Source organism: Bombus terrestris, chromosome 6, assembly GCF_910591885.1.
Source record: "Bombus terrestris chromosome 6, iyBomTerr1.2, whole genome shotgun sequence".
Lineage (NCBI taxonomy): Eukaryota > Metazoa > Arthropoda > Insecta > Hymenoptera > Apidae > Bombus > Bombus terrestris.
In genome coordinates, this window is record NC_063274.1 from 3049929 (window position 1) to 3075183 (window position 25255).

At 38.0% G+C, this 25255-nt stretch overlaps 2 protein-coding genes across 7 annotated transcripts in view; one reads left to right on the forward strand and one right to left on the reverse strand.

The window, feature by feature from the left end:
- The window catches only part of LOC100648204 (FH1/FH2 domain-containing protein 3), a 241593-nt gene that overhangs the window by 21901 nt on the left and 194437 nt on the right, over positions 1–25255 (reverse strand). For 2 of the 4 annotated variants that reach the window (XM_012309303.3, XM_048406549.1), the window contains exons 8-17: positions 22748–22879; positions 20203–20539; positions 18847–19477; positions 12566–12724; positions 11345–11527; positions 9238–9357; positions 5917–6051; positions 4864–5006; positions 3314–3581; positions 2807–2924 (exon numbers count right to left, since the gene is read on the reverse strand). In XM_012309303.3, coding sequence (XP_012164693.2) covers positions 2807–2924; positions 3314–3581; positions 4864–5006; positions 5917–6051; positions 9238–9357; positions 11345–11527; positions 12566–12724; positions 18847–19477; positions 20203–20539; positions 22748–22879 — 2226 coding nt within the window. Of the gene's footprint in view, positions 1–2806; positions 2925–3313; positions 3585–4863; positions 5007–5916; positions 6052–9237; positions 9358–11344; positions 11528–12565; positions 12727–18845; positions 19478–20202; positions 20540–22747; positions 22880–25255 lie in introns of all 4 variants that reach the window. The other 2 variants (XM_012309302.3, XM_012309301.3) reach the window with 1 other exon arrangement.
- On the forward strand, positions 29–24336 carry LOC100644963 (protein mesh-like). 3 transcript variants are annotated; one of them, XM_048406551.1, is made up of 6 exons: positions 29–500; positions 1098–1333; positions 1444–1631; positions 1696–2011; positions 2266–2497; positions 24019–24336. In XM_048406551.1, exons 1-5 carry the CDS (start codon positions 83–85, stop codon positions 2458–2460), a joined length of 1353 nt encoding a protein of 450 aa, XP_048262508.1. In that variant the 5' UTR covers positions 29–82; the 3' UTR covers positions 2461–2497; positions 24019–24336. The 3 variants fall into 3 exon arrangements, with proteins under 3 accessions (XP_048262508.1, XP_012164688.2, XP_012164687.2); XM_012309298.3 differs by lacking the exon at positions 24019–24336 and adding an exon at positions 4398–5599; XM_012309297.3 differs by lacking the exon at positions 24019–24336 and having other exon boundaries at positions 40–500; positions 2266–2836.

Consider the following 25255-nt stretch of genomic DNA (forward strand, 5'->3'; position numbering starts at 1 on the left):
GTTATTAGTAGTCGTTACCCGAGTTCAGGCTCAGTCTCTTTTAATAAATTAAACAAATCGGTGCAATCTACTTCTACTAAAAATGCGAAACGAGTTTTGTATCGGTGTTTTTGCTTTTCCAAAGTCGATCGTTTTCTGCTGTCTCCTCCTTTTACTGAGCAGTCAGATATCAGCGCAAACTGAGAATGAATCGTTCGAGAATGCGTTCGGTCTGGATGAGACCCAATCTATGGATAATAAGAAATCGATCGCCGAAAGTAATAAGTATACCGGACAGATATCTCCGATAAGAAAGCAAAGTTTATCCGGACAAGTGGATGTGAACGAAAATGGAGGTGATCACGATGACAAGGACGAAAAGAAGAAAAGGGTAGAAGAATTTTCGTTCAATGCCGCTAACAATTCTGACCAAAAAAATAAACCTGAGAATGAAATCACACTTTCTGACGACTTCTCCGATAAAATTGTCGGAAGAAAAAATGGAAAGTATGCGAGATACGGTAGGTGTCTCGATACCAATGGGCGTGATCGCTATTTGTTTTTTTTTATTTGTGCAAAAAATATGAAAAAATAAATCAAGACAGGATGCCTTAAAAATTTTAAGAGAATCTTGCCGTGAAGAAAAGTTGCACGTAAACCAGGAACATTTTTCTCTTAGAAGTATAATACCTGATTGATAGATGTACTATGTGTAATTTTGCTATTTAATTCGATTAACGCATCAAATCATATCTGTTTTATCAGACGAATCATTGGATCGTATCGTTGTCAGTTTCGTAACGCGCTTTTTCAATCTTTCTTCCATCTATCATACATTTCTCATATCTGAACTAAAATTATTCCCTTTTTTTCTACTATTACAATTGGCTTAATCTAGATGATCGCGTTATGATTCATACAGACACACGTCGTTCGTTAACTTTTGTTTCTAAAGACATAGTTGCGATATTAACAGAAAATCCGCAAAAGCTAGTAGCAGTATTTTCATTTTCGTATAAAATTATTAATTAAACTATTAAACGATTCAAATGTTCGAGATTATCGCACGTGACATCAAATATCGATACCAAAATAACGGAACTCGTGTATCCTTACAGATTTATCGGAAGCAGACAGATACGCGCCTCATCCGGATGATTCGGTTCTAAATTATGTTTTAACGGAGACTAGACTGAAAGAAATTCGATCGAAATTCATGTATTGGTACATCGACAGGGGTGGTAGCAATGACGATGGCGATTATCAAAGGGAAATCCAAGCTCCGATGCCACAAGTACACAAGAATTTCAATTTTCAATTACCATTCTTCGGGTTCAGATTCAATTACACCAGAGTACGTTGCTCTTTGTTATCTCCTTATCAAAGCATCAGTAATTAATAGCTAACCTGCCAATATTAATAAATCCCCAAGTGTCCGTTTAAAAAATACATCGCACGTTACAGGTATCGGTAAATGGTTACTTAGAATTTACCGACCCTCCGACGCATTATGCTTACCCTCTGGTGTTCCCGGTCAGAAATTGGCCAAAGGAGAACGATCCTAGTTTTATAGGAATATTTTTCAGTAAATGTCGCATAGGAGAAATTCGACCAACAGACGTAGACCAGAGGAGACCTGGCGTATACTTTAGGTAGATTAAAAATTACAAAAATTATTAAATAAAACATTGAATCGATCACGAAAATGAATTTTAGAGTCGAAAAAGATTTGCAAAGCAGAACAGATCAATTTGGCGTGGAAATGCGCGAACGTCTCAAATGGGATATTCGCGAAGGAATGAATGGAGCAGAAGCCTTCGAGCCTAAACACGCAGTCGTAGTAACATGGAAAAATGTGTCGTTCGCCGGTGGTATCGATAATTCCCTGTACAAAACGAATACGTTCCAAATGGTCTTGGCCACGGACGAAGTGAACACTTACGTGATATTTAATTATCTGAATATTCAATGGACCAGCCACACGGAAGCTGGTGGTGATACTGTGAATGGAGAAGGTGGAATCTCGGCATTCGTAAGTCCATTCGTATCAATTTTTATACACGTTTCGCTCTTTAGTACTGCACTAAATAAATATCGATACATTAGACGAATCTTCTGTTATTCTTTGGTATAAAAATTTCGTTATTTATTTAAGAACATAATTGCTTATTATTTGAAGATAGATTTATCGTCAGGTATATATATCAATGACAAAGTGTAACTCGAAAAGTTTCTATTTTATAATTAATCGGTTGAAATTAATTAACCATTGTAACCTACGTACAGGTCGGTTTTAACGCCGGGAATGGCACAGGGAGCTACGAATACGAGCCCTACTCACAAACGTGGATGATCCGCGATTTAACCAGAATGGGATGTGTGAATGGTTTTCCAGGACGTCATATGTTTAAGATAGATGACGACATAATGCCTTCGGCATTTGGTTCGAGGCCACAAGGGTCCTGCAACTTTGGCTACTAAGTTAAACGAATTACTAAGTTGGTTACTAAATGGTAATGTAAGTAGAATCTTGTATAACATTTATCTAGATAAACGTTGCTCCTAAAATTAATAAATATCCACTGAGTTATGTAACGGAGTGTACGAAGGTATCTACCTTCTGCAAAAATTACCTTTTTGAAGGTAAATTTGACTACAAATTAGAAATATCAAAAGAATTCCCAGTAAGCAAATAAAATAGCATCTACTAAATAAAAGAAAAAAAAGACATGGGTTAGGCTGTAAAAAAAAAAGAAAGAACAAGCGAGCTCAAAGAAGAAGATGAAGGAGAAGAAGAAAGGCAAGCAACAGTAGAAAGGAAACTCACCGTCTTTCCTCTGTCTCCTCCATGTACTGTGAATACTTTCGACGTCGGAGATATCGTTTTCTAGCAGTTGCCTGAGCTTCGCTTCCGCGCAATCCTCTTTCGACCAGAATTTACCAACCTGTAACGATCAGAGTGGATGTCGAATTCACGTGAACAGGCTGAGTGGTTGAAAAACGAGGGATGGAAAGAAGGGGGGGGGGGCGTCAGTTGGATAAGAGATCCGCGTACGTTCGACGATATCGCGACAGAAATGAAAACGGAGACAAGCGGGATATTAATGCAACGGTAGGCAAGAAAAGAAATTGATTCTCCCCGCGGCAAAAAAGCAATTTATTCCCCTCGCCGGAGCGCACCATAATGCCGTTCACGCTCCGATAACTGTATTTGATGAGAGAGGAAAGTGGGGCCGGCCCTTCTGAAAGATTTTCAGCGGCCACCGTCGCCGCCTCTGCCGCCGGTCCAAGAAAAATACGAGCACCGGGAGCAGAGGCACCGCTTGTAACTCACCTCTGTGATCATCTTTCCCCTGGTCTTATTTCTTTCACGGTGATTGGCTTTTTTCTCCAGCTGCTGTATCACCCGCTCCCGGGTGGTTCTGTACTCGAGCGCGAATTCGGACACGATCCGGCAAAACTCATTCGGCTTCGTGTCTTGCACCCTGTGCAGCGGGATCCCCAGCCATAAGATGAATTTGTGGAATCGATTTATGATCCGCCTGTGCACGATGCCCAGCACGATTATCCTCTCCGCACAGTCCGCCAGGAAGTCTGACATTCTGCTTCGACAAACAGCATTCAGAAATCGGAGATTAATGCCACGTGTAACTTGCTGCATCGTATACAATGAAATAAGTTTTTTTATATTGATTTATGAGACTATTGTTATTGCTGTGTTTGGGATATCGATAGTTTCTATGCTTCGATGAAATAGGATAGATAGGATAGATGAATTCTAATCAATATCTTGTATCGTGAAGATGCATTTTTCATGTTGATTCAAATCAACGAAAACGCGACGTCGATAAGTTTGAAAGGCTGGATTCGCGGATTCTCCCGTCCCATCGTTCCGACGAATCATCGTGTTGTGACAGCATTGAATATCAAGGTTCGCAAAAAGACAATCACCAACGGTCATTTTTTACATGAAACATTTCCATTACTCCGGTACGTTCGAGAAGACTGGAGATCAACGTAGACGATCGCTTAAACGAGTTTCAGGCAAAAACGAATTAACCCGGCCCGACATTTAGGCCGTCCCGTTACACTTAATTAACGCAGCGGCCACGCCAACCAACATTAAGCAGACGCTTCACCGTTGAACAAAATATCACTGCGATACACAGTAGCTGAGGAAAATAATCGGGCATTTACTACAGAATTTTTTTATCAATATAAACTTAACGATACGGTGGATTGATTTGTGTTAAAAAGGTGTAGCAATTAATTGAATTAGCAATCGGTTGATTTCATCTTCCAGTAGATATTACATTTTTTTAAAATAAATTTTTCAAATAAATTCTTATCATATCGTATAATGTTATATCGATCTGTACCAACTCTATTCCATTTCTATCAATTTCTTGTCTCGCCAGCAACGCACAAGTTAATAACCTTAACTAAGGGCAAAAGAAAATGATAAAAAGAGCGAAGAAGAGCTTACCGAATATAACCGACATAGATAAGGACAAGCACTATGGAGGGGGATGAACAGATAAAGGCTCCGAAAATCCACCACGAAGTAGAAACGGGATAAGATGAAATAAAATAAAAAGGGGAAAAAATAGAAGGAGGAGGAAGGTTAAAGGGGACCAGCAGGAAGCAGGAGTATGGAAGGAAGAAATACGCTTTCGGTAATTAATGGTGGTGCCATTTGGAACTGTGCCAGTTTTGCCACGGGAAAAAAAGTCTGCCACGAATTTATCGAACATTGTACGAATCTTCGGAAACTTCAAAACTTCGTGCAGCGAAGTTGCCTTCTAAAGGCCAGCGAGGAAATACGATCTCCCTAGATCGAATCGATCTCGTCTGACGACGTACAATTTCGACTTTGGTACTTACTTGACTTTCATCATCGTGGAACCATCATGCTTCGCGATGAGCTTCAGGTAGTCCCAGGATGCCTTGCACTCGCTCTCTAGTTTCCCGATGTTTGCCGCGAGCTCGTCGAAGTCGATTTTCGATGCTCTTGTCACAGCGCCGATCTGAACAAGATTCATAGACTTTTCTTGATTTCGATTTTCAAACGACACGTGTATGAATTATTCTGCATGAAATAAACATACGAACGACTCGGTGGGAAAGTGATACAAATACAATTTCTCTTAGGAAATGCGTTATATAGAAGAAAAAGTTTTAAAGAAAACGCAGGAAGACTTTTATCCTCGTTTAGTAATCGAGAACCTGCGAATAATTATATCTGGATTCACTTGCACGATAATGTGACTAATGATATTAGTAAAGTGACAAAATATGATTTCTGTGTAAAAGAATTTTCTTTTATAATTTTATAATTGCGCAACAAATAGGATAATTAAATAGCTTCGAACTTATGAAATTTGCTTCTATAATTAATTTTGTTTTATCGTTAAACTCGTCAGTGCTACATAAAGGCAAAGCGCTACATTCATTGACGCTCGTAATTTGCAACTTGTAATTTATGGAACTTCGTTAATTCTACTTGCATTGCGCAACAGAGCCTGTAAAAATGTCTTTAATGTATCGAACCAGCCTGGCTAAACTTTTCAGCCATGTTACGTTCGTTTTAACAGAATAACAAAAAAATACCGAGGCTACACTTCCGAATACCAGTATACTCAAATTGCTTAAAATAACTTTACTTCGGTAACAACAACAAACATCAATTATAAATTATTTGCGACCGCAATTACACCGGAAATCCGAAATTCCTGGGGAGCGCTACAATTTCGCGAAACACCATTCGTAATAGTTTCCGGAGTCGAAGAAGAAGTTCGTCTGGGACACGAAGTTCCCGTTCGCGATTTCGCAAATGTAGCGCTGGTTATTCGGTTTCTAGCGAACGTGCATAGCGACGAAGCGACGAGACTAAAGTTTTATCCGGTTCCTTCGACGCGGAAGTAAGCTGCCTCTCACCTCCGAATAGAGATCCGTGGAATCCGGAAACTTCTCCATCACCATGTGGCAAAGGTGATGAAGCAGCGAGTGCTTGTGAACCGTATCCTTTACTTCAGGTACTTTGGCGAGGTATTCCAGCTGAAAGCCCTTCACCTAAAAAAGAACGAAGCGACGTTTCAGCGTTACACAACGTACGGAATATCGTTCTGGCTAACTTCTACGTTCCCGCTGGTACAGGCTTTCCGCCCGACGCTTCTGGCCACTTTCGCGCGTAACGTGATTGCTGCGAAAACCCGGAATCGATGTTGACCACGCGCTTCCAACTCGACGAGGACGGCATATCCGATTCTGCCACGTCAATTTCTTCCTTTCAACTTGCCGTTACCTTTTCGTTTATATTTTGTTTTAATTTTTTTCTTTCTCGTTTTTGACTCGATGGAAACGACGAGTGGATACAATTGGATGAGATTCTGGTTTGTTTAGATTCTTTGACCAGATTATTTTTAGCCTTTTTCTCGTTAGATTTAATTTGCTATCAAATTATGATTGTCTGTGGAACGATAAAAGGGTTTCAGGTGAAATTCTAGTTTTTTATATTTTTTCGTTCAACTTTTCTTTATTATTTCCCTCGATTAAATTTCACCGCCTTTTTGTATTAGGTCATCCCATAAGCTCGTGCCGACTTTTGTGTATACATTTCATGTGTCGATTTGTAAACATACGTCGATAAGGGACCAATGCACTTGAAAAATGGGAAGAAATTGTACAACGAGAGGGGGATTACATTTTTTCATGAAACTGCAAGGTATGTAAACAATCTTAACATGTATAACCGCTCGAAAAACGGAACGAACTTATGGGATGGCCTAATAGCTACTATTTTATTGTAACGATATTGTAAAACGATCGCGATTATAGAACGAAATGTAATTAATTAATTTTAATAATTAATGGAATTTCGTACGCTGCTGGAAAATCAAATAATATCTGTAGAATATTTATGTCGAATCCCCGGGGTTGTTATCGAATAACTCGCGGTTATCCGATAATTTACGCTAGACTGATTTATTTAAATCGTAGTAAAATAGAATGACGGATCGATTTGAGAGATCTCGTTGCGAAGGTAAAGTACGAGTGCACGTTACCTGACGACTGGATGCTTGTTAGCACGATAATTAATTTACGATTTTTCGCTTCGAGAATCAAAGTGTAACTAATCAATGCGAACGTTTGTGACTTGTTTATTACAAAATCAAATGAGAATTCCAGCTCTTTGGAATGCGAATTGCTGATTGACTGTGAAATTTTTAAAAGTTCCGATGTTATTCGTCTGTAACATACTATTAAGGTAGAATCAAACAAAATTTACGAGCACGTTATTTCGTTAATTAAAAATGTATACCTTTTTTAATCGTATGAATAAGATACTCTATAGTGCAACTATAATGTCCCTCCATGAAACGTAGATAGACAAACGTGTGAAAAATTCCGGAAGTTTTATAGTATGTATAGAATAAAATATACGTATAATACGATAAAAGTTCATTGATTCCTGTTATTAGGTGTAATGTTTCGTTCATATACACTACGTTAAAAAGTTTAATAATAATATGTTTTGCTACATATTATATATACTATTATCTCTCATCAGTTTAAAAAGTACTTTAAATTTGATTTATAATCTAGAAATTGAAGAATTCGAAGAAAACAAGATTATCAGCTATTTTTATCGTTGCCTATTGGTTTTCAAAAATCAGTTTAATCGTGCGGGCAGTATTATACGTTTTTATATTTATATTTCGCCTATCAATTGTATTATTTAGAAATAAAATTGCGAGATATAAATTCTATTACAAAGAACAAAACCACCGCAAGTTCGTTTCCATAAATGACAAGTTAGATTAAGTAAAGTTCCACTGTATAATGTTCCAGCTCTGTGACTGAAAAATTAGCGAATAAATAAACTTTCATTATGGACATTAATCCGCGGCATAGCATTTGGAATTACCTACTTTCTATGAATTTGCATGCTAATATTATCGCGATTAAATTCATATTATTTGCATCACGACGATCCTAAATTCGAGCAACGAGTTTCATTTCACTCATAATTTCCCCCGTTAATTCACTGTAAAACGTGAGAGAAGGAGTTGAATTCACGTGAGAGGCAAATATCTGGGCCACGCGACAATTTCGATGATCGAGCGTGTCGTGTAAAAACACGCTCGAGAGCGGCTGATAAGAAATGATTAGTGCACCATTCAAAGAACCACGGTTTTAATATATTCGAGCGGAAGCAAACGATGACGAGTGAAAAGAAATCGTCCAAGATCGAAATAGAATCGCAAAGTATTCGTCACGAATATTCGTGCGAATGCTCCATTTTTACATTTCATATCGTATGCCCGGCTATCCGGAACATGAAAACGGCCTCGTGTGGCTAGAAACATCGTTTATCTACTTCAAATAATATTTTTTACCTCGTTTTTTCCTTTTTTTTTTTTTTTGTAGACATCGCAACGATATGTTTGTAGCATTCAATTTTGAAATTTATTACTTTTTATATTTGGGTGCTCCGAAGGTAGATCGATGTATTTTCGCAAAATTGTGCGTACGAATTGTTTCATATGTTGCATATCTGTGATTATAATCGCTCGAAGCAAATACTTACGGATGATTTGGCTGAATATTTATATTAATTGAAATAATAATTATCAAAATGCATAAGAATCGAGTCCCTCGTAAATGAAATGGAATAACAGTGTTGCTATTGACAAGAAGAAAGTCTAAAGGAATTAAATATCCACATCAGAGGTACATAAACATAACCAAGAATGCTAACTTTTATATTTCAGGTAGTATAATAATAAATAAATAAATTACTTGAAATAATAATTATCAAACTGCATAAGAATCGAGTCCCTCGTAAATGAAATGGAATAACAGTGTTACTACTGACAAGAAGAGGGTCTAAAGGAATTAAGGGTTCACATCAGAGGTACATAAACATAACCAAGAATGCTAACTTTTATATTTCAGGTAGTAATAAATAAATAATAAAATAGGAAAAACTTATGTAAACTTGTAATATCAGCAGGAAGTTACAAAGTACATCGACCATTATCCATAAACACTGATGTGAAAGAACAAAATCTAGATTACTGACCAATGGTGCTCATATTGAGGAAAGTGCATAAACCGATACTCGTCCCTTTTTCCAAATCATCGAACAACGATCACACGAAAATCATCGACGCTGATGGATATCGATTCGGCGCGAACGACTGATTCCGACTGACGGATTAAGCGGATATCATTTGGCTGGCATTCAATACCTACCTCATTTCCGTTGAGGAATATCCCGATCGAAAGGAGCGTGCTCAGAATCCCGCGGAACGTTTTATTCACTCGCAGGGTCTCCATTCCCTGCTTCAGATCCATCAAAGGGTCCGCAATTTCCTGAAGTCACAAAGGTGGTTCGCGATTATTTCTTTCGAGCCGCGAGTTCTCTGGCACGCTGGCTGGTTCGTTGTGCTCGTCTGCGGTTCCATTTTTGTGCATTCGTCAAATCGTAAGCTTCTTGCATATCTTTTGGTCCTTTTTTTTCTTTTCACGAATGTGACGTACGAGTGTTTGCGTTTTCTTTTCCTTTTTCTTTTTTTTGGGGGGGGGGAAGGGTATTAATAGAAGTAAGGTGAGCGTAATATTTGTTAAATATGTAAAAGTATGCGTTGTATTTAGGATGCGAGGTGAGAAAATACAAAAAATAGAGTAAGTCTGTGTTATGAAAGAAAGAAATTGGTTACCCGTAAGAATTCACATAGAGTTTGAAATCATTATGAGAAAGATTCAAAAGTATCATTGAATTATGATATTAAAAACTCAAAGGATCTATAATATTAATATAGAAATATCGATCTTGATCCTCTACCGATGGTTACAGATATATGTGGTTATAAATATGATTTGACAATCATGTAAATTTTGAAAGAACTACAAGATTCCATTAGATATATTTCTTCCCATGAAATATTTTTCTCGATAATTTGATAATTTAGAATACAACCTTTATTAATAACACGTGATACAGACAAATACGATTGTTTCAGTGGAAATTAGATTTCTAAAAATCGAGTCAAATTTTAAAATACCTGCATTAAAAGAAGTCGCGCAAGAGATAAAAGAAAATTGAACAAATTCTACGAACGAAAGTAACGAACAATTTCTCATACAATTCATTAGACAACAGTAGAAAAAACTTGATAAAAGATGAAGTAGGCAAAAATACATTGTCAAAAATACATTCAACGAAACAAAGAACGAAAATAGCGAGAGAAAGAATGAAGAAAAAAGAAAATACGATTAAAATATGAAAAATGAAAATATGAAATAATACGTGGCGAACTAACAGACAAAAAGAATTCTTGCTCTGTCACGGTCAAGGCGTTTCACAGGCTGGTGTCAGTCTGTTGCTTTTCAAGGAAGCGGCGCACACGTTCGATGCGGCACACGATCGTGTATCGGAATTCGCCGTGTTCCCAGCGAAGAAATCACGTGATTATGCGAGGAACGTTCCCCGCGACTTCCTTCCCCGCATACCTGGCGTTTTTCCTCGTCGCGGTCTCGCGACTATCTCCGCGGAATTCGAGACGAGATTCGTGAGAAATAACGGGCCAATTCGAACGCCATTACGCGCATTCGTATTCGACGATGCTTAATAGAATCTGCATTCGAAATGTCATGCAGTTTCTCACGGTGAAGCGTATTTATGGTACGTCTCACGACTAGATTCGACAAGCCGGAGACCAATAATCAACCGATCCGTATTTCGAGTAGCCTGTCTCCTTGTTAATCATTGCTTATGCATCTCTTATTATTCCTGTCATTAAAGTCGAGTGTTTTCAATACGCTAACGAGCTCGTTGGATCTTTTATAAATGTTAGTAGGTTCCGTCGTTCTAAGTACATGATCGTTTTAAAATAGATGAACTCGTTAAATGAATTATCATATAAGATTGAAGATCTTTTTCGCGGACTTTTAAAGAAGACGAAATGATATCGGAGGTGTTTGAAAAATTAAACTACTATCTATGGTTTATACATTTTTGCATATGGGAAAGGAATTATACATACTTAAAGTTCAACATTTTTAAGTTCCGTCTCAATTTTCAACAGCCTATTTTTTTCTTCAAAATTGATGTTCGATGACTTATATGAATAAATACCATTCAATCACCTTCAAAGATTTCAACCGCTATGTTAATTAAATTTATACGTTTAAATTTCAATATTTGTTTAATATGATATTATTTATAAGATTAATTTAAATCCAAAGTGTCCAATTTATGTGAAAATTCCTGACCATTGAAGAAATTACGATTTGCAGTTGAACGAGCCAACGAACCACTTGCTCATCGATAAGCAGTAGTTAAACTCGAAAGACTCACCTTCTCCGAATTCTCAAAGTCCAACTTGAACGCCCAAAGTTTCAACCTGGCAGGCAACTCCGAGATAGAGGCCAAAGTTAGAAGAAACTGCTCGGCCGATCCCAAAGGTAGGTCAGGATTGGCGGCCTGCGCCTCTTGTATCCTGGACCTCTCCTCCTCGGTTGGCAGCATCGTCAAGAGTTTCTGTTGCGAATGGATCCGAGGACAAAGGATAGGAAACGAACGAAGAAGAAAAATGAACAGGAAATTAGAGAAATTAGAAAAACCATAGAAAAAAGAACGTACGTGTGTTTCAACTGAATCACAGGGTCGACCGTGAACTAAGAATTTTGACTTTTACAGTCATAATTTTAAAGGAGATTTTTAACGAAATCGGGATTCTGAAGTATATTCCATTTCGAGGAAAAAATTAAGAAATCAATGGGGAAATGTTAAAATACTTTCGATTTGGACATAATACCATATAATATTTTCAAATAAATTGCTCTTCGTATAAATAATAATATTCTTATAGAGAAAATAGCTTATATTATTTTGTTCGTGTAACTTATTTGAACGTAACTCAACAAGAACGAAACATTCTTACGAAGAAAATAAATTATTTCTAAATAATACCGTGCAGATAATTTACTAAAAATTACTATATTGAATTCTAATATATACATATCTATAAATTAATAAATATCTATTAATGTTTATTAAAGACTAGATTCGTGAAATGATAGCGAATCGGATGTAATGATCATGCCTGTTTGAATCGATTCAAATCGAATTATATCGAGTTAATTGTACTCGATATCGTATAGAATGCTTCAGAGATCGTTTCCAAGCGTATTTTATCTATTATCTTCTCATATTTGCAAACACACTGAAAACAATCTCTGACAATAATCTCTAATATTTCAATCCATGTTTGATAGAACAGAATACTATTAAGCCTAGGATAAAATTCCTTTTACTTATTTTTATTCAAAATTATGAAATATTAATTCGCGTAACTTGGAAAATCTTGTAATAAAAAGAAATCTGCTAATGATCAATTTGGCTTAATGTCACACTAACAGGGATCGGTATCCTGTATGTTCTCCATAGTTTATCATATTATATGAACGTGATGCGCGTTCGTACAATAAAACTATTGTAAATACCGCAAACGTTCATTAAATAAAAGGAATGAGAAGAAACAAAAACAAAAAAAAAAGCTAAATCACGCGATCTTACCTCGATACCCTCTCTGTTCATAATTGTTGCGTCCATTTTCAAGATCGCGATTTTAATAGATTTTGGTAGAGGCAACTTAGTCATCCCGATATTGATGGCGTTTGATCGTTTATGGTCCAACACGATGATCTCCTTGTTTTTGTTCATCTCTTGCTGTTTCTATTCGACGACAAAAATGAACAAATTAGCCACTGGTAAAGAATAATGCTCGCGTTGCTACAACTTAAAGACGTTCGATGGTCATGTCTGAACACTCAAAAATCATAAAATTTAATTAAACACCGTGCACATAATGGTTTTGGAACGAATAAAGGAGAGACACGATTTCCAGCTGAAATTTTATATATTAACAATCAAGTGCAGGTCAAATATTTGCTCGCTAAGGAAAGGGAAAGAGAAGCGCGCAGGTGGATGAAAATGCGCTGAAAACGTATTTGCTCTTGATGCTGATCAATCGGTAAAATATAAAAATATCGTACACTGTCAGCGGAAACGGAATTAGTAGAGCGAGTTCAAAGCAAACACCACCGGTTACTGTTACGTTACCGCTGTAAATTACGCGGAAGGATAAACAGAGATGGAATACAGGGCGAAGGGAAATCGAAAAAGAGCGTTATAATTAGCAGAGACGAGGCGATGCAACAGCTACCGCGCCGAGATTAATCACTTGAAATATCCCTTGAAGGAAAGTCAATTAGCAATTAACAATCTGCACAGAATTGAAGTACCAGCATACACACAACGGATAATTTTATTTCAGTGATTCGATCGGAGTAATGTGTAAATGAATTTACATTACCGCGTTCATTAGTACCAAGCGTAAATTAAAAAGGAAACAAAAAAGAAGAGAAAACGAAGAAAATGATAGGAGACTCGGAGAAAAATGAAAAAGCGCGTAGAAACGAAGTTTGGAGTTAGCAAAAACCGGCGTTAAGTGAAGTTAAGAAATTAGGACTCACCTCCTGTAAAATTCCAGCATGCCATTTCGTTCATTTTTCGTGCGAGCACCAAGAATATTGCAAATAATACAAGAAAAGATTAGTCGTATTGCATTAAACCACCATCACCACCACCCAACCACTATTCACCGTATTATTATTATTATTATTATTATTATTATTATTATTATTATTATTATTATTATTACGCGCGATCGTTATCACGAGATTTCGTTACTGTTGCGAACGGTATTAATTTACGACGTGTTATTGTTAAAGTTACTTCTCATTAGACTAATGGAGCCTGTAATATTATATTGTACCAAGATCGTAATCATTCGTGTGCATGATCGTCTCGTGAAATCGCTCGTGGCAAGCGCGCGTTTAACATGATGTAACATGAAGATAGAACGCAGCGTGAACGCAGTTATTATTTTTTATGAGCATTTTCTCTCTCTTTTCACAGCAAATCATTGGGATATATGACCTCGGTGCTTACAATTTAACCGTGGAAATTAAAAAATGGAACACTCTTTATCAATATTTAAAGCGAATATCAATTTTCCAGGTGATTGATCTCTGTTAACTAGAATAATCTTTAACTTCGTAAATTTTATAAGGAATATTGATAAGAATTTCAGTTGGTAATGCATTCTTACCACGAGTTCGTAAGTAACGTAATTTCGTTTCATACTCGTTCCATTGTTCCATTCTTGGTGAAAGAATTTTATCTTTATGAATAACTGCCTGAAATAATTCATATAGACGTTCATAATTCATAAAAGTGTAACTTGTGTTTCTGCAAATTCCAGCCTTCATCAACAACGGAAAACGATTTACCAGAAACTTCAATTACCAAAGAAATAACCTCTTTAGAATAAATGGTTATTTCCAAGAAAATTACCATTACTTAATACGTTGAACGGCATGAAGAGGTCAAGAGCGATTGACATTACGCGAACTTGTCAGTAACGTCATGAGGTTTACGAGTAATAACCAATGCCAGACATGTAAAATTCGCTTGGCAGCCAACGTGTTCACTAACACTTTCTTATCGACGAACACGTTTATGTCCATCGAGCTTCATTAAATCACTTCCATAAAATTAAAACAGAGAAGGAACAGTTAATCCAGTAAAGCACGTCCAAAATCTTCCTGCCTAATCTATCCAACGTCTATTTTCTTAAGCTTCCAACATCCTATAATTTTTCCCGATTCACGTCTCCTTTTTCAAAGCTGTCCTTCATTCTGTCTCGCTCGTCTTTACGGAAGTCTCGACGGACCCTTTATCCGGCACTAATTATTGCCGGATTCCGCGAGGTAGATGTAAAGGTTCAAAAGAGTCGGGCTGGCAAAGAGAAAAAGGCTCGGAGAAAGCACGACGAAAGAAAAGGATGGAAGGAAACGGGGCGTCTGAAGAAGCGGTGGATCACATTATGTCGGCGCAGTGCGTGTCCATTGGCTCGCGACGCGATTCAAAACGTGGAACGCGGCCGGGCAAAGCTGATAAACCCGGCATGTAATTACGTCAGCAATTAGCGACGGCTGTGTCGTTCACGTGGAATCTTTCAGCGATCGTCGAGAAGAATTTCCACGAGGCTTTCAACGAGGAAAAATTTGATTAATAATGTAAAATTTACAATATACCGCAAGATCGTTTCTTCGTAGCGATTCGTCAAACGATCAAATTTTAATAAAGAAGAAAAAGGAACAAAAATACAACTTACAGCAACAAGCTCTGTCTATCAGGTCGGCAAATCGAACGAAAAACACGCGTGAAAATGGCGAATGAAAGGCGAGGAAAGGTGAGAAGGAAATACAAACGCTCAACGGGATTTTTATTTTCTTAAAGTTTCGCCAAACCTTCTTTTTTTTTCTGCTTGGTAAAACACGAAAGCTCCCGTAGGGATCGAAAGATACGGGGATTCCGCGACACCGCGACAGACAACCAGTCTCGGTTCTGTTCTGTTGCTCCGTACGCGATCGAAAATAAAGCCGTTTAGGGTAAAGCGGTTTAAAGGACCGGCGGAGAGTAACTCTGTTGCAAACGGTGCCGGATTAAACGCGTAATCCGTGTCAAAGGCATCCGGAGAAGCCGAAGCGGGATCCCTGTCGCGTTATCTGTCCACCAGATAGTTAAATGCTGGTAGAGAGTGTAACTATCTTCGCTGGGATCGACATGGCGCTAAAGATGCAAAGATGTGCCTACTACATTATGTTATGATGAGCGAAATGAAAATAGAATGCAATATTATAAACATTGTCCCAGTTTTCTCCGATTAAACTTTGTTGCTATATTCTACGAGCATAAATAAGAGACAGATATTTATATCGTGAGATATCACATATGGATATACAAAATATGTGAAGACAAAAACTAAACGATACACTTTTAATGAATGGAACACGGAGACATACGTAAATATCTTTGTGTAAAAGGTAGATTGTTATATTCCGTTGCGGCAGTTTCGTTTGTGCTAAATTGTAAGGTTTAACAAGTGCAGTGGAATGCTTGCTTTCTTCTTATAGCAAGACTTATGAGTTTATCGTCAACGAATAAAGAGAGAAACTTCAAAGAACTGGCGTTATTAAATGCTACTATAGAAATATGCTTCATTTTCATGAATCAAGTTTTTGTTTACCTTCTTTTAAAAATGACACGTGTATCCAAGTACTTAAAATCTTTATCTTAGAACATACAAGCATATTATAACAAACAACGGGTTTACAGCATATCAAGAAGATGCTTTTCCTAGATCACACGTCTCTTTTACTGAAGCAACGACGAAAGATAGTTGAAATAGTTAAATATGTTAATTATATGTATCGTATAAATTGAATACTATAAAGATACTCGATTCATCCACAAACGACGAGATTTTCTAATTACATTTAAGTAGCACAGTTGAATCAAATACATCGTACGTTTCTCCACACAATAACTAACTATTCTTGATCCTTTAAAATTCTCTTTAAAGTACGTGGCCCGTGAACGCGTTCAAACGTCTAAACGCCACGGTTTGAACGGTGCCCTGTGATTTTAACGCCTAAAGGAAGACGAAAAAAGAGAAGCCGAACGGAGTTCACCAAGCCTTTAATTCCTTCCGTTATCGCCGAGACACGTACGAAAGAGGTCGAGAAAAAACGAGGAAGAACTGTGTATTTAATGCAATTCGCAGCGTTCTATTCCGACCGAAACGTTCCTCCACTGTATTTAACGGTTGGCTCCGTGGTTAGTAGGTGCTCTTTATTCAAAAATATCTCGAAAGAAACTGTTTGAAAAAAAGGAAGAAAATAAAAGAAGAATTCTCGACTAGAGGTTAACGAGACAATAATTACTGGCGTATGGGGAGCGGAGAGAAAGTTTCTCCGGATTGGATAATGGCCGGATGAAAATTTCGGCAAATGTTTGCTAATTAAAGCAACGGTCACGAATTAAATGAATTCCCGGGTGAGAATAAAAGATTGTATTTTTAAGCAAGTGCAGTTGAAAATCTTGTAAACGATTGACGGAGAATTTAATTGCGAAAGATAGTTCTTGAGTTAGTTGCTTTTTAATACATCACTTTATAATATCGTGTCCGGTTGTATCTCAAACTTATGGTCATGATTCGACAAAATTTACTTTCAATCGTGACTCTGACTTTAATTTTTCAAAATACAAATCTGTAAAATGCAAGTTACGTATAATGTTCCAATATTTTGGAATAGCTATCAAAATTGGTAACTGCTAAAAAATTACTAAGATAAGAGAATTAAGCTGATTTCATTGAAAAAAATGATGTAGAAAATAAGAGAAACAGTTACGTTTACTAACTCGATTGTTTCAATTTTACACGCGTTAAAGATATTTTGGAAAACAACGCACAGATACACGCAATATCTTCATCGAGCCTTAAAATCAACGAATCTCCAAGAGAAAATCACCAAAATGAAGGATCAAGTAGCCCAAAAACTCCCTGACTTTGCTACTTCAAAGGATTCATCCCCTTTAACGGTGGTAGAAGCAGCCGGTTAACCAACCACGTAGCTTTGTGTATTTTGGATTGTGCATAGGCTGTCTGTGGAATTTCTGCGCGATGAAAAGCTTCTCGCGGTAGAGACAAGCGAACCGGATGCTGAACGTTCACCGTTCACCACGTGTGCCTCAAGAATCAGGCGTCGGGGAATGATTAACATCGTCGACGTCGGGCAACGTTCGCTTCCTCTCGTCGGGACAACGGCGGGAACGAAACGAAAAAGCAAGAAGATTCATGGGACGTCGGAAAGGTGTCGCTTTTTCCATCGAATACCCGCGCGGTAATTAAATTTCCTGTCTGATGGCGTGGCGCGGTGGAATTTTGTGGAACCGCGAACTAGAAGGACGATGCCGCAGCTTTTCGTCGACAGAAATAACGAAAATAAACCGTATAGAAGGTATTGTTGAAAATGGCGAAGTTATGAAGCTCGATGGAAATTCAATTACTTTTTGTTGGCAGAAGGGGGATTCGGCACATCAGTTTCGATAGTGCTCAGTTGAAAGGTTGAAAAGGCTCTCTTTTTTCCCAGTCGCTTCGTATTGGTGGAAACCGCTTGCTGTGAACTAGTATTGTCTTTTTTTTTGCATATAGTATGTTTGGCCTGACAGATTTCAAAACGAACGAGAGGCTCAATTGATTTAAGAGTAACGCGTGTTTCGATAAAATCCTTGTAATGTTATTATAGTTACACTGTGTTAATCCTTTGTTTTGTTTAGTATTCACCAACAAAATTGTTCTATACATACAACAAACAAGAATATACACAGGTAAGATACACTGACCATTTCCATGTTAAATCATAGACAAATCGTTGCCACGAAAAGATCTTACATCTAGCGCTAAATTCATTTTCTATTCTAAATTTATTTTCTAATTCGTGACAGTTCGGTCGCGCCCTTACTTACACTTCGATATTTATTTTCCTCTTTTATTTCGAAAGTAGCATCTTCGTATACGTACTTCTAGAACTGCAGAGCCCACGAGACTTCCGCAAGCCGTTCTAATATTCGAAGCACAGTATTGAAAGTATTTGAACACTTCTTGAAACTTTTCATGAACATGTTACGTGAGTTATACAAAACACGTTTAGCTACTAAGGTTCCAAGAAGTTTTGTATAAACCACGCATTATATCCCTAAAAGTTCTTTATGACAAGTGTCCAAATACTGTCGTGAATCACTCTACATACATATGAAACACCGACGCGAGGAAGAAATATAAGATCTCCCCAGAGGGAAAATCCCTTATAGATAGCCGTACCCGCAGGAAACAAGCTCTCCCAGAAAAGAGCAACGACGAAGCTCAAAGAACGAGAGCTGCTCACCTTCGTGATGAGATCCTTAGCACGGCTCTCGAACAGGTGTTCGAGCTTCTGCGTGTCAACAGATACTGGCGACAGCTCGTCCCATATCATTTTGTTTTTGTCGAGCTTCGACAGTATGATGGGGTCATCCCTGACCTCCTTCCAGAACAGCTTCACCGTCTTTTTACTCTTCTTAGTGAAGGTCGGCAGTGGACTCTTTGGAGCGTTGTTGGAGTCGACCGCGGTCGGTGACCTCGGCGACTTGAGATTCACGCCGAACAACGGTGGAGGCGCTTGCGGTACGGGTGGCGGTAGCCTCGCCCCTAGAGGTGGTGGCGGTGGTGCCCGTGCGCCACCAGGAGTCGGAACCATGGGTGGTGGTGGCGGTGGTACGCCGTTGGTCACGTTCACAGGTCCAAGAATGTCAACTTCGTCGTCGGAATTCAGATCGGTGAAGTCGAGGTCGCAGAGTTCGAGTGGCCGCTTCAGTTTCTTAACCAACTCCTCCCAATGCAGCTCGTTCTCGGATTTCTTCGCTTCTTGCAGTTTCGGCAGGCTGTCGCCGGTAGGAGACTTCAGCACGTCCGCTTTTGACTTGGACTTTGCCAGACCCTCCTTCGCCTTCGAGATCAGACCGCTCATGTCCCCTATCCTGAGGGTGAAGAAGAAGAAGAACATTGCGATGACGGAGGGTTTGAATTCTGGGGATACGTTAGGTGGTGAGGCTTGAAAAGTCGAGAAGATCGAGTTCCACTTGTTCTCTTTTTTTATCGAATGCGGACGTTATGTTTTAAGGCGTCTGTAGGTTTCACTATTTAGAGGTGTGTTCTTTTTTTTAGAAGAGATCACGGTAATAAAATAACGTCAATGGTAGTTCAATGAAGTTTGAGAGAAAAGATGGGTTAAGCATAATCTTTAAAACAGAATATATCCCCATTTATTATCGTATATACCAAGAGATTTCGCTAATATCAGAAAGATTATAACAATCTAGCAATCTTTCTAAAAGTTATCTTGGGACGTATTGTTCCACTAGACTCGCAAGGATTAATTTATTAAATACATGACCCTTCTGTTCGTATATTAATTTTTAATCAGCTTCGAAATTTTGATCGAAGATCCTTTTGAAACAAGCGTCCGCGAGATAAAATGACAAATTGAATGAATCGTTTGAAAAGTTTTAATTCTAATTTGTGTACATAAACCTAATTTCGATGTGGGTCTATAGTATTTAGGAAAATGTTAACAAAACGATATTTATCTTCCTGATAGGAGAAAGAAGAAGTCATGGATTCTGATCCATCTTAAAGCGAAACGTACGAACAGTGTTTCCTTAACGAATCCTAATCTTTTCTACGTATCGTACAGTGAAATTACCTGGAAACCTTCTCCTCGACCGGGCTGCTCGGTATAAGATTTTGAGCGGCCAGCTTTTGTGTGAGATCCTTGACGGTTCCTTCCCTCTTCAGTTGTAGAACCACTCGACGATCCTCATCCTCGTCGGTGTGATTACCCTCGTCGCACTCGACACCCTCGTCCGGGCTCTTGCCGTACCATGGTTTCTTCTCCTCGGAGTCAAGCTTGTTCGCAGCATTCATCAGAGGCGTCAAGTCTTTCCTGCTGTTTGTCCTGGATAACTTATTCGACGGCGAGTCCGCATTTCTTTCGTACGACGTGCCGTTAGTGTAACGCAGGCCGTTCGTCGCGTAGGGACCTTCAGCAACCGAAAAGCCGTTCAATTATTTCCAATTAATTAATTTATTACTCTCTACGTTGCTTATTACTGTTTTAGTAGATAATTTGTTTGGAATTACAGACAATAGTTTGACTATACGCGTACTATATTAACTTGTTCACAGATATATTTCTTTACAATTCTAACGTGTTCTAATTTCGTTGTTTTGTTTCGAGGTCAGAGATCATAAGTTTCGAAAGCTTCTTGAAGTCGAATCTTCGAAGAATTGTAGAATCGATGTTCACCGAGTTACGCGGAGAGAATCGAAAGCTTAGGTTTGACGAGGATCGCTTAAAAATGCAAACAGAAACTGATCCTCCAACTACCACCCGAGAAACTAGTCGAGAGAAACTTCAAACAGCCCATGAGAACTATACACAAACATCTTTAAAAGCCTGGTAAAGTTACACAACTGAAAACATGGGTTTCTCGCGAGTTAAAACGATACCAAGACTCGTTTATAACTCGTTAACGCTTGCTACTATTTTCTGTTGAACGGAAAATGAACAATTTCTCAAACTATCGGTTAAATTCTACGTGATTTATTTCTTGAGATTAGGTTTTTCATACAGAATCTCGATCATAGTATGTAATAAAATTGTTATTGAAACAAAATTAATAACTAGGTAAATAAATTAATAATCAATCAAAATATGTCTTTCATTTCTTCAAACGTAACCTTTGATACAAAATCCCAATTATAATATGTATTTAATGAAATTTGAATTGAAATAAAATTTTGGATAGAAATACAATTAGGAACAAAATTGAATCTAGATATTTTTATTGTTTTATAAATTAGTAGAATTGATCGTTATAACACTGGTCAGTATATAGCGTTTAAAACAGAATTACAGCAGCGTATCTCATAAATTGCGTGTATCGATTACTTCCTGCCGATACACCGGGCTTTATAACCTTGATCTAACCTCGTAACATCTTTCTTAACTTTTTTGCATCTGTTCAGAAATCTCCCAAATTCGCACTTTTCTAACATTCCCTAATCTTTTATGATGAAAGACATGGGACCTATCTTTAATTATAAAACCTACGATTATAATAAGTTTCCAATAAAATCTGTTAGCTTAAAAATCTCTTTCAGACTCTCGTAAAAATTATCAAATTGCCTTTCAGTTTGGTAAATATTTTAGAGTTATGTAAAAGTTCGATGGTCGAAAATATAAAATCTACGATATCTATTCACATAAGATTTCAATCAGATTATTTCCTCTTCCATATATTTTTGCTAAATTCTGTATCTACCTAGCTATTATATAATCATCGAGTCATTCGTTTAAATCAATTTCCTCCGAGAAGCAAAAATTCTCTCGTAAACTTCGATAAAAGTATAGAGACGTAAACTTTGTACGAATATTATTCGTTTTATCATACAACAAATTCGTATACCGTGAAAATCCGATAAAGCGAACACGTTAAACCAAATTCTCATTACTTCCTCATTAACCCTCAGAGTGCTGAATACTCGCGGCCTATGCGGTCCGTACGGACGGCGCGCGGCTAGCGCTGACGATCGCTGTGAACGGAATACTTTTTCGTTGGACTGAACTCTATTGATTGACTATCCAAAGCGGAAATCGTAATAAGTTATAGTAATTCTGTTGCACGAGATTAAATGATTCAAAAGCGTTATTTTTTAGTATTAATTATTTATTATAAACATTGAAATTTATAGTTAACTAGAATTTGGGTAATAAACTAGAAAACAATAAACTAGAAAACTAAATTTAGTAAATATAACACAAATTAATTATTCAGTTGTGTGTGCAAAATTTCAAAACGATTATCGATACATAATCCGACATCGCATTTTCTGCATTCTCTTATTTTTCACACAAACAACACATTTTCTTCTTGATAATTAGATGCGACTGTCCGCGAAACAGGTAGACAACTGTTATAAAGTGGCATTATTGGCATTTGTTTATTGCCGTTACTAAGGAATGCATTTACGTTTATCTCACACAAACGTAATTGTATTACTTCTGCGTAGGTGTTCGGAAAAATTGACAAACCCATACATGCATCCTCAGTCCATGCCGGGCACTTACAGAAAACGCATATATGTGTCCTTAGTCCACACCGAGAGCTTTGGCCAAACGCGTATATGCGCCCATAGCACTCTAAGGGTTAATGGTAATAGTGAAACGATAATAATCTATTACTGACTTTCCTGATCGTCCGAGGGTACCACAGATGCTCGCATAGTCGCCGTGGCCTCTTGCTGTTCCCTGATAAAGCTCCTCTGCCTCTCAGCTCGTTCCCTTCGACGTCTTAACGCCGGTGTCACGCCAACGTCTACTGAAAGCCGCAATAAATCACTTCTTTCCTGGTCCGTTCGCCGCCAATATATATACGCGGCCGATCATTTTCCGCGCGTGGAAATTTACCAGGCGCCGAACCGCTTATCGCACGATCGTTTTCGTTCGCCGTTGAATCACACTACCACCGAACTTTCATTTTGATTTATCGGCCGCGGTACCAATTGAAACGTCCCTCGACGACAGCCACTATAAATTCTGCTCGTCACGCGCGTCATTTCTTCGCGGTTCGAGCTTGCGCCAAAAATACGCGGTGTATCAATTATTTCGTCGACCCTATAGTTGATGCGACGCTCGACACCGTATCCTCGATTATTTCATGCATGTTACTGCCAGCGAATCGGTTGGAAAATTTCACGTAGAATTTTGTGAACGTTCGTATAACGCTGTTTCACTTAGTCATTCTGTGGAATTTTATTCGATTGCCGTACAACGATTCTGTACAACGGAGAACATTCCTCGTTAGTGGTTTATATAAACGGCGATATACGAGCGGCTTAGGGAGAAAGTGGTACGAGTGACAATTCTTAATTTGAAAATTGTGGATGAAGTTGAAGCATAATAAAGATAAACACGGATGGAAATATTGCCTACTCATATACATTCTTGACAGTCTTGATGCAAATCATTCTTTACGAAGATAAATCACAATGTTTCAACTGTGAATTCCAAGCTTCGATGCAATCTTACAAATGGCGAATGGCAGAATTTTTTCGATCGACCAGATTATTTCAACGCTATTAATCATTGTCCGATGTCCTCCTCCAGTATCGTCTTCAAGATTGCTATCTTCTCTACAGAACTTTACAAATCAATAATATCAGGTTCAAACACTCGTAACACCTACATCAATTGTGAATGCCGAATAAGAATGCTTTACTGTACCGATTTCACTTCGTATAATGTTACTACAGTTCCTGCTTCGATCATTTGTGCCTTTTTATGCAAATATCTTCTCAATAAAATAAAATAATAAAAATAACAAAGACAATGTTTGTACCAAATAACTTCTAGCATCTGTATATATTTTTAACTCGTTTTTATAAAAAAAATTTAACAAATACAACTTACGCAGCAATCTAATACCTCCTTTAACCTCGTTCTTTTTTCCTTTTTCAGAAGTTATATACAAATGTAAGTATCTTCTTCATCGGAAATGTTTTTGCACTTACAAGAAAAACCTAAGAACGCTGGATCATCGATTGAATAGAAATTTTGTAATTCAATACAATTAATAAAATTTCATTTATGCGTCGGTAGCAGCGAGTGTGTTAAACCTTCTTTTACTAACGGCAACGAATGCAAGTGATAAAACGTTATAGAAACGTAATGAGGTAGAGTAAAGTTATAAAAATGTAATAAATATGTTGTATCGATATACTACACGTTATAAGACAACTTCCTCGAAATAGCAATAAACGTGCACACAAAAGGATGAAAACGGTGAAAACGGTGAAAACATAACCGTTCAAATCAGTCGATTACTCATGTCCGCGACATCGATATTCCGTTCCCGGTGAGGGGAGCTCACGCGACGTACTTGATCCAATCAGCGTGGATCTGCACTACTCGTTTTCTGTGACGTTACGAAGATCTAAACGTGCTCAATCACGGACCCCTTCGAGCGAAACTACGCTTTTCGCTCGGTCTCTAGCGTGCAGTTCGCATTCGCCGCGTGCTGCATCCGCAACGAAACGCACGGGGGAACTGAAAACCGCAAGGTCTCTCTCCCGAGAGAGGGACGATCCGTTAACGCGGAAATCGCCGCTCGTGGGCGTCGAAGTTCGTATTCATCGCGCGGTCGAATCGTTAACGAGCGGATTTGCGACGTACATCGACTATCCGTATGCGTATACGCGCCAAACGAAAGTGAAAATGTATTTCATTCGGGATAACAGAGAGAGAGAGAGAGAGGGTGGGGGAGAGAGAAAGAGAGAGAGAGAAAGAGAGAGAAGGAGAAATCATACTGGAACGATGCTGACCAATTGAGAGACTCGTAAGGAAAATGACCCTTGTCAAATTTTTTAATTTTTCAGGTAATAATGCGTTACTGTTGTTAGGAGAGTATTATGAGTATTACCGGTATTATGAAGAATAGTCTGTGCCCTGACTTATAGCCAAATGAAGATTAAGTGGTTCTACGAAAATAATCTTTAGCAAGGGTACAGAACTGCACAATTTAATGATGTGAAACTTAGTTGATAGACTTTTGGAAATAATTAAAAACGCGGCTGTTGATTTGTTTTTAGGCGTTTTAGAAAAAAGATTTGAAGAGATAAATAAAAGTAGGCGGCAAGATTAAAACAAATGTTCTTAGTTAAATTAAATGTTTTTAGAATGTATCTTATTCACGCAT

Coding starts and splice junctions, on each gene's coding strand:
- LOC100644963 (XM_048406551.1), top strand. CDS start 83: ATGCGAAACGAGTTTTGTATCGGTGTTTTTGCTTTTCCAAAGTCGATC. Junction 1,334..1,443: donor TCAGATTCAATTACACCAGA/GTACGTTGCTCT, acceptor CGCACGTTACAG/GTATCGGTAAATGGTTACTT. Junction 2,012..2,265: donor AAGGTGGAATCTCGGCATTC/GTAAGTCCATTC, acceptor ACCTACGTACAG/GTCGGTTTTAACGCCGGGAA.